We start from the raw sequence: 21,014 nt of genomic DNA on the forward strand, positions 1-21,014 counted from the left end.
CAATTTTTTTTTATACTTATAAATCGATATTTTTCTCTGTGATCAATATCCTTACTTTACCAGGGCTATACTACACTAGCTAGGGGTGTAGGCCGCCGAGAAAAATACCAATATTTCAAAAAATATCGATATATCGGAGGAAAAATATGAATTTTTTAAATAAAATATTGCAACCACTAGGAAAAATATCGATATTTTTAAAAACAAATCAAAATATTGATATATCGGCCCACAAAAATATCGATATCCTCTAAATATTCTAAAAAAGTAGTGATATTTTTAAGAAACCTTTAAAATTAAGCATAAAAATACACTCAATTTTTGAAATTAAGTACCAATTTTATCGATTTATTTAAAAAAAGGTTTTTTATAATGCTTAAGACATTTCTTTAATTTTTTCTGGAAACAAAAATATCGATATATCGATATATTATTTCGGTATCTCCACTCTACGCTATATATCAGAACAAGAAAACTTACTTGAAGAACTAAGCTTTCTGATGACGTACGTGCTTATAAAATTTATTGTTTTTTTTAAGTGTTCTGTGGAATGTGGAGGTGGCTATAAAAATGTAACTTACGAGTGTGTGCTTGGTGGGAAAATTCAAAATCCCAATGCTTGTAATCCAGAAGCGCGCCCTCCATCAAAGAAGAGATGCAACGAATACTCTTGTTGGCGTCTGGTTGCCGAAGGCTATTATCCTTGTTCGGTTACCTGCGGCAAGGGCATCGAACGTAGACGATATGTCTGCAAAAAGTTCAATTCAGAAGAGGAACTGGATCAGAAGTATTGTAGAGGAATTATACCGCCGAGAGATAGCAGAAATTGTTCTAGAGAATGTAACGTAAGTATCACAATACCATCACATTTATTTAAGTTATGAAATTTGTATGGATTATAAACAGTACCTTGCGTAGTCGTGCGAAATACTTTTTTAAATTTACTACATTGTTACTAGTCGTTGTCGACTAACCCACAGACCCATCGGCCCTATCTTAGTCTCTGGTGTAATAATGTTTATGTATTAATACTGTCGGTTTTCTATTAAATTCACCTCACTACATTATACCACACAAGATAAAATGGTTTAATTCTTTGAGTCTGTCTCCTATTCCGCTGTTATCCAAGATTTGCATTACTTCGATATTGACGTGATAATGGGGCCTGTCCTCATGTGTATTTGCAATTATTTTGATTTCCTGAGTGAACATCTATAGCTGAAGGTCTCGCTGTAAGTAATCACTCCTGTAGTATCTGAGTGCACCTATAATACTTCTCAGGACTTTGTTCTGAAAAACATGTATTGTATTTATATTACTTTTCGCTGAACATCCCCATAATTGAATTCCGCGTGTCCATGTAGGTTTCAACACTTACTTGTATTACATCAATTTATTATGTACTGATAATTGTGATTTTTTTCCAATTAACCAATACAATTTCCTATATTTTAAAGCAAAATACTGATAATCGCTTTTATTGAGCCAAAAGTATGATAACATTCAATTTTCGTCCATTTTTTTTTAAATGAATATTTATTAAACATTATTTATTAATTTAATGTTGATTAATGATAATAGTTGCAGAATTAATACTACCGACTTGTCACAGTATTATTAAAAATTTTATTGCACGCTAAAAAGGAACCACGTTAATGTTATAAAACATGTATTGCAAATTATAAAAAGCATTAATAAAATTAATAAAATTAAAATGAAAATGATAGCAAGATTTTCTAACTACTGCGGAGGTTTCAATTAGCTGGTCTTCACTTTGGTTGGACATTTTATTTTACTCCTCGTCGTCATAAAATGTCTGAATATTTGAATTTCGCATCTATTTCCAAGCAAGATGCTAATTCTTTAGCATATATGAGCACGTTACCCTTTACCTCAACGATACTCTATTAAAAAAGTTTTCATATTATTCAGACTTTCGCAAGCATTAATTTCGCAACTTTACCAAATATTCTGTACCACAAGACACTTAAACTCATATTTTTATTATTTTTTTAACTGGAACAACGCCTAAATCTTTTATAGATACTGTTATCGAAATTTCGTCCAGGCAAAATTTTGTAAAGAATATCATAAATTTCGCTCAAATAGAATCTAGAAGAGGTTATTGCATCAATTATGTTAGACCATCTTGTATCGGGCAACAGTTTTAAAATTAAATTTGAAATGTTACTTTTCAACAGAGATCACCAATTGGTTGGAGCAGAAAAAACATTATATAGCCATTAACAACTCGGATAAAATGTATACTGAACATATAACTGTGATTACAGCAAGATAGAAATATTGCTCTTGAATTAATATCTACAACTATTTTCTTTACGTCATTATATCTGTCTTTCATCTAATCTTAATTTAAAATTTTAAGTTAAAAGTTGGATAAACTATCTACAATATCATTTACAGGACGAAATATTAAAAAGAGCTGTTTAACATTTTATAACTAAATAATTAATAAACGGTAGATGACAGATAATAAAATTTCAGCAGTGGTGTTAATAAATAATATTTGGTTTTATTTAAATTTGTTGTAGTAAAGTGTCAAAAAAATTTTAAATTTAATTTGACGGTACCTTTTACGCTTTGGCAACGTTATGTGCCTCGCGACCTTTGACCACTTCATTATTTCGAAATCATGTTGGAGACAAGTTATGCTGCATCGATCTGAACAAGCGGTTATGAGAAGGCAGTATGTCTGATGAAAACTCTTGCAACGTGTTGGCGACCGTTCTTTTCGTTTTTGATTATCATTATCATTTTTAACCCTCTGCTGATCCTACCATATTCACAGCAAACATTTTTGGCTACGAATATTCTACTTCGGTGTTAAAGTGGATGGTTCTGTTGAACTAATCCATGCCTTTTTATGCTTGAGATCATCATTGTTGTCAATCACAATACTCCCAAAAACTCTTTTTATCCAACAATTAAAAAAAACAGACACGTGATCTAAAATTTTCGGAATTTATTATTATAGATTTTGTTTTAATACTTCGAATTTAAATAAATATTTTATTTTATAATTTTAGGAGATATCAGTGTATGATAGATCAAAAATCTATCAATGGATGCCAGGAAATTGGACCGCTGTAAGTATAGCGTTTTTTATATAAATTCATGCTAAAAACATTAAGTATTCTTATATTCAAGTTAATATGTTCGCTTTCTTAGTACGAACCCAGTTCCATGTTCACTTGTTCAAATTAAACTTTAAATTTAATTTAATAGTTTCGCCACATAAGTAATTTCCGAAATCATCATTTATTATTCACCAAATCTTTCATAACTTCATATTATATAAATCTGCATGTCGATTCATTCTTTTACACATATATCCAAAAAGTTTTCTGACATAAGGAATGAAAGACTGCTTTCAACTAGATACACTTGTACTCACTTTGGACAGCTTTGGAACCTAAACATGTTCCAATAAAAATTATTAAACTTATTCAAGCACCTTACCATCTTGGTCAATATTGTAAATTAAAACCATTCTTTTTTGTCCACGACTTATTGAATATCTTACATAATTTTATATAAAATCTATAATATTTTGTCATATTGCGGACAATAAATAGTAAAATTTTGGTCCTTTATTTAACTTTTCCAAGAAAATGTATTCCAACTTGACTTGTATTCGTTAACTTGTAATTGTGACTTGTAATTGTTAAAAAATTAGCCACTGGAAATAGTAATTACTATTTTCAGTCAAATGCACGGTTCGGCTGTTTTTTCCATTCGTGATATCCTTTTCAAATAAAATAAATGTTTCATTTATTATTGAACAGAAATATTCACTTCATCACTATTCAAAAATATAAAATACATGTTCAGCTGATCTCCCGTGATGCAATTTCTTCGATTGTTAATAATTTGGCCTGATTTTGAGAAAGCTCGTTCCGAGGGGTTAGATGTTGCAGGTATAGCAGAATATTTTTAATGTCACTGATATAATTCATGTAATATCATTTTATGAGCTTGCCAAAAATCTAATGGGTTTTCTAAACGCCCAATAAATGACATTTGCAAATACTGCTTAATTTGTAAAGTTGTTGTACCTGGTGTAACTATTTATTTCATTCTAGCTAGTTTATTATCAAAATGTCTTCAGATGTAAGACATTTTTCGTTAGCATTTGTCTTTAATTTCCAGTTGTAGTACTGTCTTTGTATTTTTTGAAGTTAGAATGGAAGATATCCCTTTTGTGATAATTTCTTGTATCGTCTCAGCATTGTTTGTAACACCAAATATTAATTTTTTAAATTGACGATTGCTCTTTATATATTAATAAAATATTCTAAAATATTCTTAAACCGTAGAACATTTCGCTGAATGCATCATTTTACTGAAAAGTTATGAAAGAATAAAAATAAATTGCAAAAAAAATTTCACTCTCTTACCTGCTGATAAAACAATTCTTAACCAAAAAGTGTTATGTTGTAAATATATTGTTGAATATTATTTTCCTATCAGAAAATGTAATTATTAGAAATATTTAGTATAAATATTGAATATACTTTATCACCTCTTTACCATTAATATCTTTTTACTAAATTTAACTGCTACTGTAAAAACTTCTTCAAATCGTTTCGAATAGTAGATGCAATTTCTGGCACGATTTCTAATCTCAATTTAGTATTCAAGATTTTAGGAGAGCTGTTTTTACAACCAAGACTTGAGCAAAAATCGAAAGAATTAGATTAGAGAAAAGCAAAAAAGTCAACCAAAAAAAAAATTACCTATTATCGCCATAAAAACAGTCAAAAGTATTTACCATTTATCATTCACAATTTTAATTTTTTTGCCCTATTACATTAACAATCTTGAAAAATAGCGTTCGACAATGCTGCTATATTAATATATAATATACTGTTATTTACAAGCAAACTACCAAAAAAAAATCATTGTCAAGATCGCGGCTAGGACGACAGAATCAGAATGTTAAAAATCAATCGGATGAAACTAGTGGAACCAAAAATAGTAACAAAAAGTACGCGCCTGAAACAGTCGATAGTAAATAGTAATAAAATCAGTCGGACCGAATGTAGCGACTTAAATAGTCTACACTGTTGATTATTTTCTTACAGACCATTACTTATTTATATGAAGATTGACAGGTGTGAGATGACAGATTGAAGGGTTGTCAACCTATACCAGTCTATGCCTATTTAACCTGTTATTTATTCATCAGTTCACCCCCAAATTTAAAATGTTTACTGCAGCTTTGTAAATTCTATCAATGCGTGCTTATAACCCAAAATATGTTTTTTATGTTCATTTATTAAATTTAGTAATATCTTTTAGTGTTCTCAATCTTGCAATGGTGGTATGAGCATGCAACAATACCATTGTATCAATGAGTTAGGCCAGGAGAATCCATCTATGTGCAATATCAACATAAAGCCGCAGAACTATATAAGGTGTAATGAACAACCCTGTCCAAAATGGACACTCAGTGAGTGGAGTCCCAAGTGTGACAGTAACTGCGAGAGACACAGACAAGTTCTATGCTTGGACGATATGAGTAAGATTGCTTTTATATAAAATGCCACATCAGAAAAATGACAATATCCTAATATTTAGTGACCAAATACGACGATAGATATTGTAACCAAAAAAAACCGCCGAGTTCAACCAAATGCAAATTAATCGAGTGTCCACACTTGAGCAACAGTATAACCGGAAGATACTTCGGTTCAAAGAACGACAAAGAAAATAGATATAAATGGAAAGCTGGTCCGTGGAAACAGGTAAGTCATTTAAAATGGGCCTGCTTACACTCATTGTATTTATTAAGACCAATTAAGACCAACTGCTATCTGTATTATTATATTCTTAAACTAGCTATTCTCCCACAGGTTTTACTTTTGCACCAAAGCTTTTAAATTTAGAATATATTAATTATATTTAGAAACTATTTTATACTTGTTAATGTATTAACTTTTCATAATTATATAAATAGATTGATTTGACAAAACTATGCCAAAACCACGATGTTACATTATTGAACATTTACATGAGGAAAGTTCTCCACTCAACTATACAGCCAGGATCAAGCAACACTTATGCAGATCAATAGCATCACAAATAAAGGATATGAAAATATATCCTCATATTCTATGAATCGATGAACTAAAAACAGCCATGCTGCACAAACTGTTGACTTAAACATTGAATATCGGTTTAGAAATAAATTAAGATAATTGAGATCAGAGAAGTTGTTAGTGAACGTTTAGAAATTTATGAAATGACTGCATTCTTTAGATCAAATTACGATAGTAAATTTTAGTTTCTGTCTTCATAAATGAGGTCAAGGTTGTATTTTTCTAACAATCTTCACAACAATTTATCTTTTTACCAGAAAGATGGCACTATTATTTCGACATTAATGACATTAAGACTTTTTTCATTTCTAGTATAAATTAATTTAAAGAATTTACAATAGATGGTGTTACTGTATATTAATCGCATTGGGTATACTTATAACTAACTTCGTATTAAAGCCCCACGGCCTCACCTTTCATGGCAGGCTTCACTTTTCAGTGTACCATTCCGCCAATTATTCAAAATTTCATTTGCATTGAAAATGTTTGAATTTGTACCGAGTAAATTCCATTTGCGAGAAATTTTAGTTTTTTATTTGAATTTGAAGAAAAGGCGGCTGCAGATCTTCGAATGCTATGTGAAGCTTTTGGAAACCATGCTCCATCAGTTCCACACTTGAATACTGATTTCGAGGTTGAAAGTAGCAATTTTGACACAGAAGAGAAAGAACTTCCTGGACAACCAAAAAAATAATTGAAGGCGAAGGGTTAATGGCGTCACTCGATGAAACCATCAATGGGCATCACTACCATCTACAATTGATGCCTTTTGAGCCAAGTACTGCGCGAATAAGCGGAATACGAGCAAAGACACAAGAATGTTATTCTTCAGCATGACAACGCTCGACCACATTTGGGAAAACCGGTGTAAAAAACTTCCGTACTACTTCAACCGCCGTATTCTCCGGACCTTGCTCCTTCTGACTATTTCTGTGAATCACTTGACTTGTCTGAGTAGCACTTCACTGAAGATACCAAAAAATAAGATACCATAGTTCTTTCGATATAGAATCGGTAAGTTGCCAGAAAGGTGGGAGAAAGTAGCGGCTATCGATGGACAATACTTTCAATAAAATGCATTATGCCGACTTTTCACAATAAAGCTTCAAATTACAAAAGAAAACAAATTTATATGCCTCATCTATCATTATTATTCATACGGTTACTGAAAATATAGCCATAATTCAAAAAAGTATAAAACTATTTCTCAAATCAGTATGTAAACTATAAAATAGTTTCTAAATATATATGTGCTGTTAGATTGCTATTCGATAGAATAAGTTGTAGTACTATTGATTAGGTGGTGGAGTTATTATCAGTACAATGTCTTGGTAAAAAAGTAAACTAGTGCTTTTTATCACCAAGCATATTATATTCACCGGCAAATTTCGATCACACTCAGTATACATTGTAGTTACCTTTGTTCACCATCTTCATAATTCACACTTTTACCTACTCACTGTACAGTGTTCCACCAACTGCGGCAAGGGCACACGCAGGCGCGCCATCGAATGCGAGGATACATTAAATGAAATCTCAGTAGTTGATTCATTGTGTGACAATAAGCAAAAACCGAAGGCGTCGAAAGCTTGCGAAAAATACCACTGCAACCATGTGTGGCTCGAAGGACATTGGTCCCCTGTAAGTTTGCCAGAAACCTTTGAGCGAATGGTGTTAATAACTGAAAACGCTAAATTATAGGAGTCAGGACTGCTTATGGTTTTTGCCTTACCACCAAATCGTATATAATATATTCACAATGCTGTTTGGTCATTCGTGCACTCATTACAATATTATATACCAATTTACGCATGTAAATTATTTGCTGAAAAGTTGCTGTGTTTCTTCAACACCTTCTGATTAATCAAAATTACTAGTACTCAAGTCAAAGAAATTATTTTGGAGCAATTTGGAGGTGTAGCTTCTCAAAATTACTGGTGATCAAGTCTAACGAAATTATCAGTTTGGAAGTGCAGCTGTATCTCTATTTTTGACAGAGTTGAATATTTTCTCATCTTCGTAAGAATTAAGATCGAAGCCAGTTTGCTGTTTGCCTTTAAATGTTTACTGGTAGATTTTAACAGGTTTTGCAACAGGTAAAATCACTTTATCATACCTCTGCTTGAATAACAGCAATTTTTGTTTTGATGCCACCAAATTCAAAACAGAAACATTGAACCCAAATAATAAATAATATTTTACACTTAAGGTTATTATCTTAAGCCACTATAAATAAACAGTTCTTTCATTTATAAGCTCTTAAGGAAACTATTTTATTGAAGTTCAGAAACATTTTGTTAGCAAACGCCAGTTTTTTAGCATCATTATTAGACTTAAATACCTGTAGTGTAGTAAATGGATATAGATAATATAAGTGCAAATAATATAATAATATTATCCAAATAATATAAGCAAATATAAGTCCTTGAAGCCCATCAAGCACTTTTAGATACTCATAGTGACGCTACTCCGTCATATTCCAACTTTCATTTTTGGCTTCAACGATTTAAAAGTGGTGATTCTGATATCAACGATAAAGAACGGTCTGAATAATCAAAACAGTTTGAAGACAATGAATTACAAGACATATTGGACGAAACCCCTTCACAGATTCCAAGAATTTTCAGACAGCATTGATTGTTTCTAGGCTTGACTGAAAATGCCATGTCGAACTGTTAATAATTACACTGGCGAACTGAATATCGCAGTTTCATTTCTCACCAGGTAACAATGAAGAGTTTTCTGTGGCGTATTATGACTGGTGATGAAAGGTGGACCGACTACTACAATAACAAATTAAACATTATAGGTTAGTGCAAGAGCCATCCACATCGAGACCAAAACGGAATATCCACATAACAGTCATAGTATTGCAATATTTAGTGTTTTACAATAAATAAATAATAATATTTTATCAATAATGTACTACACCAAGATTCAGAAACATCACGAAGCCATAACGGGTATTTTGTAAAGATGAATATTCTCTAAATTGACCAGCAGCTTTTCAGCCCATAAGTTACATTCCAAATATATATTTCGAATAACCAAATATTAAGCATCATACCATAACATTCGACTAAACACATCACTAGTAATATTCATAATCAGTCAGCCTCTACTAATTACATATTTTAAGAGAAACAATTCTTATGATTTTATCAGGACGGATTAATTTTAATTAATTAGTTACTATATATAGTGCTTACAAAAGCTTAATATTTATAAATATTAATATTATATACACTTGCGCTTTGCAACTATTGCACTTGCACAATACTTTACCACTATAATTACTAATCAAACCTACAATGACTATTTTCTTACTTTCTCTTTTATACACATTAACATATTTTATATCAAATCTGTTAACATATTCTAGTAATGTTTGTTATTCAATAAATATATTTTTCCACATTATTTTACAAGTATTAATAATTTATCATATGAACGTATATATGAAGGATACATTCTTACATTTTTCCGAAAAAATACACATATTAATTTTAAACTATTAATTCTTGTAAACTTATGATAAACCACTGGATAAACCTAAGGTATATAAAAATGAAACTAAAACTAAAATGTATATAGAAAAAAAGGTCTTTTTGTATGTACAGTAGATTGACAAAATAATATAAACACCTGACCTATACACAATGTTTATTTATTAATAAGGTGAAAACTCCAAGATGGAACTAATTAACCACCATATTGCATGGTGTTCATATTATTTTGTCTATCATCTGTAGATCTAATAATATCCTATTTATTATTTACTCTAATTGAAGTTATTATATAAAATAATTTCGTTTATTTCGACACATAAAATCGCCCTTATCTTTATATAATTTGTTCCTACACTTTAGTGTTCTGCTTCTTGTGGACTGGGAATAAAGACTCGTAATGTGACCTGTCATAAAGTACATCAAGGTGGAATTGTAGATCCCAACCCTCTACCTAACATCGAGCGCAGGATCATTCATAAGAATTATTGCAAGTTAGATAACAAACCGAATACAAGCGAGAAATGTGAAGTTAGCAGGTGCGGAGACCAATACATCTGGCATGCTGAGGAATGGAAAAAGGTAACTAATATGGCAAAAATGGGTTTCTTAAAAAAGAAGTGTGTAAATATCAACCTCTAATCGCCTAATATGAACATTATTTTTAAATTAAACTCCTAGAACGTCAACAATCTGCCCGTGGGTAATAAGTATGATTATCCGTTATATAATATAACCATCCTAACATTTATAAAATCACTTCAGTAAGTGACCTACTGTACAACATATAATCTATATCTTATTCTAAATATTATTCTAACTTATTTTAAAGTCTATCCTAACTTATTCTAAAACTATTCTGGCTTATTCTAGAGATTATTAAATCTCACTCTATGTGTCTATTAATGAGTTCGTATGGCAGTTTGCGTTTGAGCCTAAGCACTTGACTATCATCGCGCATATTTAACTGTTCCATATCAAACGTCGATCGAAATGCATTCCCAGTTATTTAACGTTGTCTGCTTGCGGAAGTTCATGATTATTCAATTTCGCTGAGGGACATGTTCTTCTACAAAGGGTGAATGCCACATGAGTAGATTTTGTCCCATTTGCTTAACCACAATTCGACTTTGTTAAGATGAAGTTGGAGGTTTCTCGCGGCTGATATTGGAACTTGAACGTTAAATGATGTAATCAAACAAAAAGCAGATAAAAAAAACCATATGTTAACTCAGTTATGTAATACAACATTGTCGTGTATTTTAAATATTATTAGGTGTTTGTCGCAGCGATGTCTTGGTAAAAATGCTAACTAAGATTAATATTAAAAATTGATCAATTCCATAGCTTCGACCTATCTCTATACAAAAAAAAAATAGTTCTCCATTTAGTATTATTAAGTTATTCGAATTACCAACATCAATTGAACAAATTGTCAAAGTCATCTTCTTGCATGACAACTCAGACATATGTTACAAATAATGTAAAAGATACACTATTGTAACTCTGTGGGGAAATAAACTCTGTATAAGTATATGTCTGGTAAGTACCAGGCATAGCTGATTACTTAATTCGTTTTAAATATAAAATATATTTTTTAAATTATTTCTTTTAATTTGTACTCCATCGAAATGTAATAAGTATATCAATAGTCGCTACTTTTTCTCATCTTTCAGGCAATTTACGGATTCCATCACCAAATAACTTTTTCAATAATAATTTCTTTTGAGGCTATCTACTATTCGTTGGTATCTTCATAAGAAGTGAAACGCCACAAGATAGGTCACGACTCATATGTCGAAATAAGTAGTAATCAGAAAGAGCAAAGTCTTTTTTAATTAGTATTTAATTATTACATTGTCACAAGTCGTTTCCGACTAACCTACAATTTGTGTTTATGATAACTTAAATCTAGGTATATTACTAGGAGGACCCATCGGCCCTATCTCAATCTTGTCTCTCAATGTCACAACACTGCACAAGATCAAATGGTTTGATTCTTTTGAGTATGTGTCCTGCTCTGGTGGTATCCAAAAGTTGCAATTCTTCAATATTCTCATGAGAATGGAGTCTTTCCCCATAATCCCTTGCAATTCTCTCGATTTCTTGGCTGACTGTGGGTATATGAAGGTCTGATTGTAGGTAAACTGCCCATGCACAGATTTACTTTCATTAATTCTTATTTTCCAAGCTTGTATCCAATTATTTATATTGTCACTTGCCTGTTGTAATTTTCGTGTGGCTTCTTCACTATTGTCTCCGACAGCTATAATCGCAGTATTATCAGTAAATATAGCCATCGTAATATTCTCCATTTGTGATATATAGCAAATGTAAAGTAGATAATGCATTGGCCCCAGTACACTTCCTTGTGGTACACCTGCTTTAGCTTCTTTTATTGTAGAGTAAGCCTCATCTTGTTTAACCTAAACGTAATGTAGGATTTTAGCAGTTTGCTTTATTGTTTTGGTAATATTCTCTATAGTCTATGAACAAGGCCTTCATGCCAAACATTATCGAAGGCTTATGCTACTATCTAAAAATATGGCTGAGCAAACTTTTTACTTTCGTAGGCTTTTTCAATAACATCTGTTACTCTGTGGACCCGGTCAATTGTTGAATGCTTGTTAATAAACTCAAACTGGTGTGTTGGTATTAGGTTTTTGTCTCTCTATGATCGGTTTTATTCTTTTCAACGGGAGTTTTTCAAGAATTTTAGATATTACTGGCATTAAACCAGATGGCCGGATAGTCAGGCCCCGTATTACATCACATGGCCGGATAGTCAGGCCCCGTATTACATCACATGTATAGAAGATTACTTCAGTATGAACACAAACTATTCCGTAAATTAGGTTCACTTTTAGAATACCCTAATTTAAAAACTAAACCGCACATATTTATATATCTGTGTACGTACACGTTCATATATCTTAGAAATACAAATAAACCTAATATGAACAAATTTCAGGCTACACTTTTTTAAGAGTTGTCAAAAATAATTCACACTAGTAAAACCTGAAGTTCGTATTCATATACAATTATCGTTATTGCCTTGTGATCTTAATTAAATATGTCGTTACAGTGTTCTCACGCATGTGGTAAAAGAGGAAGACAAGTTCGAGTTCTATACTGTATATCTGTACACACGAAGCAAAAGGTACCAAAGCATTTCTGCCCCAAAAAACTAAAACCACCAAGGAAACGCAAATGCAACCAGTTTAAATGTAACGCTAAAAAAAACATCATATACCCCACCACTAACTAATGATATTTCACAGGTTTGTATGGTAGTTGCAAAGAAATAAAACAGCGTACAGGCACAAAAGAAAACAAGGACTACGTGATATCCTTACGGGGGCAAACCGTAAAAATATATTGCTATAGGATGGACACTCCTGAACCACAGGAATTTATTTCGTTAGACCCGGATAAGGAAAATTACGCCGAATTATATGCTAAACGGTATTTATTTATATAACAGCTCAATCAATTTTTTGACATATTTATATTGGCAGGTTAATGGATTTGAATACCTGTCCCTATAATGGAGTCAGAAGGGACAATTGCCGCTGTGATCAGATCTCTCATGATAGGCATGGATTCACGAAATTTTGGAAAGTTAGACTCAATATTACGTTGATGCAGATAATCGGTAAGTTATGGGGATACTCAGAACCTTCACCTCCTTTTTTCGGCTGTATATTTTTGATTCTTAATGTGTGTTCGCCGATTTCTCCGTCAATTATGGACCGATTTTCAAAATAATTTTTTTATTCGAAAGAATGCCCTTCCGAGGTGGTCCCATTGGAACCAAGTTAGGATGACATGGGGGAAAGGGGGTGAAATCGAGGGAAAACCTCAAATTTCAAAGGCACTTACAAAGTTTTCACATATTTTTTATCCAAAATAATCAGATATTTGTGTATAATGTTATTGGTGAACTGATGTGATGAAAAATCGAAAGTAGTTCAGTGTAAAAGCCATTCAGTTTGCTTTTTAAGCCCTGATCATATCATATGTGAAGCCGTAGAAACATAGTAGCCAACTGTTTCTATAGTTTAATAGTTAGAACGTTAAGGTCGCACGCGGAGGTCACGGATTCTATTCTCAACTGAGCAGAACTTTATTTTTTCTACCTTGGTTGGAACATTTGTCAAATCACCTAGACTAGGTAGCGTCCCCCAGTGCCTGAAACATTCCCTGTTTTCAATCATTGTTTCTTTATTACTATTTTTTCTCATACGGGCTGTACTTTTACTTGGACTATCCATTGTAATAGTTAATAAAATAACTGCGTAATTTATTGAGTATATATCAACACTACAACACTAAAAATAAAAAATAAAATATTTTCATAAAAATAATTGAACCGACTTCAAAAAATAAATAGAGAACTCACCAAAATTTAAAATTATTAAACTTAGACTTTTAACACAAAAAAAAAATTTTAATATAAAATATATACGTGATATCATGTATGGTCCTTCACGAAAATGCGATTTACTAGGTAGAAAATAGAAATTTAAATATTTTCAAAGTACTGAAACAAAAAGTTGTTCACAAATCGATATAATAACACATGCTGAAAATTGAAATCTGTCAATTGACAAATGGCAATCAGGTGTGTGCAACTCCAATGGTAAGTAGTGGGGCAAAGTTTTGCTTAGTTCAATCATTGGCGGCACTGACAACGTGAATTTGATTGGTTAGTTTAAAATAGTTATGTAGAAACCTGTAAGGAAAATACTTTGCTTTGATTGGTCTGCCGTTTCGCCTGATTACTTTATGACGTCACATTTATTGGCCAATAGTATTTAAATGAATATCAAATATAATTTTTAAAATTAATTTATTAAAATAAAATCCTATACAAATATACATAAGTGTAAATAATATAAATATATATAAACAAAAAGCAAAAAAAAAAACAATTATGAACTCTATTCTAGGCAAAATTAAAATATCTATAATTCTTCCATAACGCCTTCTCATATTTGTTTCGTGCCATAAATTTTATGGGATCTATTAGAGTTCTAACTTATCGTGATATATTGCATTAACTTCATTAAACCAAAAATACAATCACACCTCATAATAACTTTAAAATTTGGTCTTGAAAATCATTATGGATTCGACAGTTGAAACACTAAAAATGTATGTGTTTTTTAAAGATATTTAGATTTTAGAGTATTTAATCTGTGGAACTACTTAATATAGAATGTAGACAAATATTGCATGTTGTCTCTTTTTCAGAAGTTTTGTTAAATAGCCTGAAATAAGACTAAAATACAATATTAGACTCTTGTTTTCCTCAGAGCAATGTTCTCTGGAACTGAAAATATAGACTTAACTGGTGAATTAACAACCTCAAGTGGTACTAGATCTCACGTTAAAAAAGAATATAAGTTATCTAACATATTCATCTTCTTCACAATTTTCTCCGGGAGAATGATGTGAAAAAATTGAAGTGATGATGAGCCCTTTTAAAGATTTCTCGAACATACTAGGTGAAGGATGCTGTTTCTACCTCCATGACCTGTAATAGATCCAACAAAATCTTTTAAGCAATGTTGGTTAAGATTTGTTAAACAAATGTATTGTAATGTATGTTATTTGTAAATTTAGACACAATACACAATACATTTCTTTAAGGTAATAAATCCCCTAAAAGTAGCTATTAAATTTTGAATTGATGGCACCGTAACAAATATTTTCTTAACAAGGCAATCAAATTTAAATATGCAATAGCTCTACTTTAAAATTATTGAACACTGATTATTCTAAAAAGTTAAAGTATTACAAATATTTTAAGGATTTTACAATTAAAAGTAGTATTTATTACTACTAATTATCCAGTTATCTTAATTATTACCTTCTTGTAAGACTTCTTTATGTAGAGACATCACACTGACAGCATACGAACAACTTGGTAGATTAATTGAATTTTATAACCACTAACATTTTAATAAGTAGGTTTTTATTTTCTGTAAACAAACAATATATAAACAGACATGTAGTAGATAGATAATTTTATATGTACCTGATAAAAACAATGTTGGATATGCATTTACCCTAATATCTGTTCGTGATATCTGTTCGTAGGGTAATTCTACATTTTTCACTAAAATGTCGCTGACAGACACGATGACGTTGATATATTTGTATTGTGGTTTATCCAGGTAACTTACTACTATTTACTTGATCAACCCATTTTTGGAAAGAAGCGAGATCATTCTTTGGGAAACAATGTCTAATTTCCGTAGTAGATTTTTACCCAGATACACTATATCTTCTATTACACTGACGCATTGTCATCAATTTCTATATTATTACTCCATAATAATTAATGTAAAACAGAAAACATGCACAACGTAAAGTAAAGATTTCTTGATCTAAACAAAAACCAAAACCTTCAAAAAACAAACTTAAAAATGGACGCCCATAGAAAATGCTGACTTCACACAATCTGATCAACCAATCACGTTCCATGTTAGTGGCGGCACCAGGAATTTAAACTAGCCAATCACAATTTGCTATCGCAGCGCTACCGTTGATTGAACTAAACAGAACATTTCCCCAAGGTCGTCTATACCCTGAAATTTCTATTTTTTTATGGTAGCGGTTTAATCAAACAAGAAAACAGATAGGCGATAGTGGTGACATCTATATATTGGAAGTCGCGAAACATTTCTCCAAAGTTACCTATAAAGTTCCATTCTCTCTAGCTAATATATTTTAAAGATTTCCAGCTTCCACAAATAATATTTGTAACATTTTCTTCTTTCACCCGACAATTCTTCCCATATATATTCAAATAATGTAAAACATGTAGAGTGATCTTACATGTCAACATCTATCATGTACTGATCTTACATGTCAACATCTATCATGTACTAAACGTCTATAATAACACGAAGTAATTCAAATAAAATATAAGGTTCAGCTATTCACTTAAATTTTACACTATTTCACATTTTATAATAAAAAATAACAAAACTTTTCATTCAAGACGATGATTTCACCTTCTCCCTCACACTGAAGGGTTCAAAAATTCCGTATGGTACCGCTGGAGATTGTTACAGTAAAGTGAGGGGATGTTCCCAAGGAAGGTTTTCAATCGATTTGTCACACACATCTTTTAAACTGAACAGGCAAGTTCGTTGGCTGGAAACCGGACAATTTGCCTCAATGAGCATTAGAAAGATGGTAAGCTATCAAATTATAATTAAACGACATCGTTAACAAAACACTTTATGTTAGGAGCATTCGCCATTTCATCAACGATCTAATGCATATTACTTTTTTTACAGAATACATTAGTGCAAGGCAAGTGTGGAGGCTACTGTGGAAAATGTTACCCGGATCCCGCATATGGTCTTCTCGTGGATACTACTTAGGTTGTTTCGATCAACTGCAAATTTGAATTCAATGGATTTAACTATCGAAACATGAAATCGAATATGTGGTGAAGAATATATATCAGAGGAATCAAGCAACAAAAATTCATATCAGTATTAACGAACACAAAAACGAATTGAAGAAGGAACCAAGCCGAATGATTTAACAAGTTCTAGTCAATGCAAATAAAAGACAGACAGGCGAGGTTTAGAACAATTCTACATTTATTACGTTTTATACTTTTAAAAGAAACGCCGGATTTAAATTGCCTAGCCTTTCACTGCCACAATACTTGAGAACTGAAATAGTACCAAAGATATAAGCAGTTTTTTTGTAACTAAAAATTTGTTGAGCAGAAAAAAATCGATTTGCCATAATTTATCTATGATTAAATCATGAATATCAGATAATTTACTTATACTAAACGTTGTCTAGTAACGTTAAGGCTCGCAATATTCTATTTTGTGCACTTATTGTCGCATCATGACCGAATGACTTCTTTTCTAGCAGAGAAAAATATTTAATCCTGATACAAAATCATCGCTAATATTTCTAGATTATATTGTTAACAGATGCCAAGTTTGACAATACTTATATGTACGCCCAGTATAATGATTGGGATAGTACGATAAATTAAATTTAAAGTTTAAAAAATAATAAAAATATATTTCTAAAAATCGAAAAAAAAAAGTTATTTATAAATTGTTTTCATTGTAATAATGTAGAATTTAATGTTAATTACCCAATAATTATCTCAATTGACCTACTTACCATGGACCAATCATGATGATTTTGTTTATTTTTGGGGTTAAAAGGATAAAAACTGGAAAACTTATGATTTGTAACGGTCCGTGAATTTAAGTGACCAGGTTTGTCGGTAGATCCTTTTTTTGGTAAAGAAAATATGTTATCAACAATGGATGTTTAAAATGTATTTATTCCAAATTATTGGTCATTTGATTCTTTGGTTCGAGCCATTGTTTAATTTGTTTGAAATCGGCGAAGCAAAAAGGTGGTAGTCGGATGACGCTAGGTCTGGAGGATACGGTGGATGTGATCTCTCTGTTTACGTGATTTCAATACTTTTGACTGGCTTTGCTGTATGAATCGGCAAGTTTATCATCATTTTTATCATCATTTGTTCGATTGTTTATTGTGGACAGCGATCTGTATTAACTGTTTCTCCAGATTGCAACAGTTCATCAACAACAAACTTTAGGACGTTATCCGTCTGGAACGTTGAAAACAGAATATTTGAATTGCCAAAACAACGTTTCACATGTTCTTATAGATGGGGCATGCTATTTCTATACACAAAGTCTAGACCAGTAAACGATGATTTAGCAAAAAAACGTACTGCCAATGAACGTTTTCAGGCACAAAACTCCACATTTTTAGGTTAATGTCAGTGGGATAACGTCAGAACGTTGTAGTGTTGTCGCATCAAATTCAACTTTTTGTTTACAACGTTTACCGGTTTATAATCTCTAATCATTATCACTTTTTGAAGAATTTTGTAGACATTTGACAACACTTTACACAACAAGAATTTTACAAAGTGCATTTGGCAGTATATTCGACGTCATCTATGACAACATGCTATTAACATTGTATATTTATGGCTAGTGATACTGGCTGTTACAAAAACCGGAAAATAATTAGCGACAAACCTGGTATGCACGATTAGAGCGTTGTAACAATGTGAGTGTACATATATTGTGTTAAAAAATTGTAGTAATAATATTTATATCTAAGTGATAAGTAGAAAATAATTTCACCACTTATGACGATTAACGGTAAGCGCGCCTTTGTACATACCTAACGGAAGAAATGAACGAGTTCAAATATTCCTAATAAGCTATTTCAAAGAACATAACTCACATACAACATATCGAACATCAAGTAGTCCAGGTATATACATAAAAATGGGTTACATATAAAAAGATGTCGTAAATACTTACGTACGTAAATAAAATTACAAACCGATATGTACGAAAGGTGCGCCTACCCTCAATGATCAAGTTGAATCTCGAAACAATCGCATGAAATCTGCCAATTTACTAACAAAAGAAACCTAATTGTAGACTTAGCTTTCGAAAACTAACTATATTTATTTATCGCTGTGATGTTTTGTCTAAATAATTTCTACGTTGGTCCAAGGTACGGTAAAACAACCCTTGGTTTCAAAAGATATTGGCTAAAACTGGCAATATCGCGAACCCTTTAATTATAAGAATAAGTACTAAGGGTACATTATATAACGCCAGACCTTAGTACTTAAAACGTAGCTATATCTCATATTGAGATACTGTATTACATTTGTTTCTAAATACATTTAGATGCGCATTATTATTTTAACATGACTAAAACAATAATAACACAAAACAAAAATATATAGAATACCTTTATATATTTTTGTTAGGTATTTTTAAACAAAAATTTGTAAATTTGTAAAATTTTTAGTTGTTTTAAATTTGCATTAACAACATATACTCCATGACTTTCGAATATAACTAAATATAGACGTATGGTGTTAATAATTACTAGGCACAACAATATTAATTGTTTTGTTGTAATCTAGGCGAAAATACTCTCCTTCCAAATTAATATCATAACAATATCAGTTGCAAAATAGTTTTATTTTATTTTATTATATAAAAGACTGTTTATTAAAAATAGAGTGCTGCATTTTACATTTACACACTTGTTTTTATTTACACATTTCCTAACAGTTTTGTTTCAACTAAATTATTGATTTAAATTATTAAAAAAATATATTTATTACCCTCAATGGTTCAACAATCTAGGGCAATAAAAGTTTATCTTATATCTATTATATAGATAACATATAGGTTATCACTTCATTAAGTGGCCTCATTCATGTAAAGCCAAATCAAATCACAAAACAATATTAATTTCCTTTCAGAATGAAAAAAAATATATTGAACTATCTATAATCTCTATCTATATATCTTTTGTTGAAGAGTAACTTTACACTAGAACTTTGTTTTGTGTCCTTTTATATCTGCCAAACCCTGAATATCAAATAAACATAAATTATTATTTCATAAAATTAATGCTCTAATAACTATATAAAATATTATTGTAGCAATATTCGTAAACTATTAAAATGAAAATACTTACATTATAATTTGGAAATGTTGCGTGAAAATGAATATCTCCACAAGAAAAGGGCCTTTCGCAGACTTCAACTTTGCATCGAACTTTGGGACTGCGCTGTTGTACAAGAATTCAACTGATCCAGGAACTTACAGAACAGATTTAATTACTACAGCAACCCCGTTTGTTCACTGACCTTACTTCAAACCCTTGGTGAAGAAGCCCAATTTTTGTAAATATAGCAGTATATTATCAACAGATGTTTCGGAAGCATTTGGGAATTTCATATCAAATTTCACTCCAAAGTTGGTTAGTAACTAAACTATATTTTAGTATAACTGTATTTACTCATTGATTATTTTTTGTCAAAACTATATTCTGTAATATCTCCAATAAATTGATCTATTTGATATAATGATGCTCGCTGTTTTCTTTAGTTCCTTTTCAAACTTTATATACTGCTTTCTACACCCCATCAACGGAAATGATTTCATAAATAGTTCTATTAAAGAAACTAAATGTGGCTAAACACATAAGGCCTGAGTACTGGAGCTACTAATATGAACGCTTTCTTATCAGCAAACGAATATTTGATTTATAAACTGGTGTTAAAAACATACTTGGTTTTAATCATTATAGTCTAATAACACCTAAACATTTGAAAAAATTAGTTGTAATAACTTATTATAACCTATATTTTTCCGATATATATTTTGTGAATTGCACCTGCAGCTTTTGAAAAATGATATTATCTAATTAATAAATCCCAATATCCAAATAATACTATTAATCATTATTATCCAACCCATCATGATATCAAAATATGTTTTATAAACAAATTAAATTAAGTGATTACTCAATAATA

General features: G+C 31.1%; 1 protein-coding gene across 3 annotated transcripts in view; it reads left to right on the forward strand.

Annotated features, from left to right (window-relative positions):
* The window catches only part of AdamTS-A (ADAM metallopeptidase with thrombospondin type 1 motif A), a 367,686-nt gene extending 347,958 nt beyond the window's left edge, over positions 1-19,728 (forward strand). For 2 of the 3 annotated variants that reach the window (XM_076401036.1, XM_076401037.1), the window contains exons 23-33: positions 540-845; positions 3,048-3,107; positions 5,323-5,542; positions 5,602-5,768; positions 7,590-7,763; positions 9,992-10,210; positions 12,714-12,855; positions 12,910-13,093; positions 13,147-13,283; positions 16,641-16,837; positions 16,942-19,728. In XM_076401036.1, coding sequence (XP_076257151.1) covers positions 540-845; positions 3,048-3,107; positions 5,323-5,542; positions 5,602-5,768; positions 7,590-7,763; positions 9,992-10,210; positions 12,714-12,855; positions 12,910-13,093; positions 13,147-13,283; positions 16,641-16,837; positions 16,942-17,028 — 1,893 coding nt within the window. In that variant the 3' untranslated portion in view covers positions 17,029-19,728. The remainder of the gene's footprint in view (positions 1-539; positions 846-3,047; positions 3,108-5,322; positions 5,543-5,601; positions 5,769-7,589; positions 7,764-9,991; positions 10,211-12,713; positions 12,856-12,909; positions 13,094-13,146; positions 13,284-16,640; positions 16,838-16,941) is intronic. The other variant, XM_076401039.1, reaches the window with a different exon arrangement.
* The last annotated feature ends 1,286 nt before the right edge of the window (positions 19,729-21,014 follow it).

Source organism: Rhynchophorus ferrugineus, unplaced genomic scaffold (genome assembly GCF_030347505.1).
Source record: "Rhynchophorus ferrugineus isolate W39M unplaced genomic scaffold, kcgeb_rfMv2 rfM3, whole genome shotgun sequence".
Lineage (NCBI taxonomy): Eukaryota > Metazoa > Arthropoda > Insecta > Coleoptera > Curculionidae > Rhynchophorus > Rhynchophorus ferrugineus.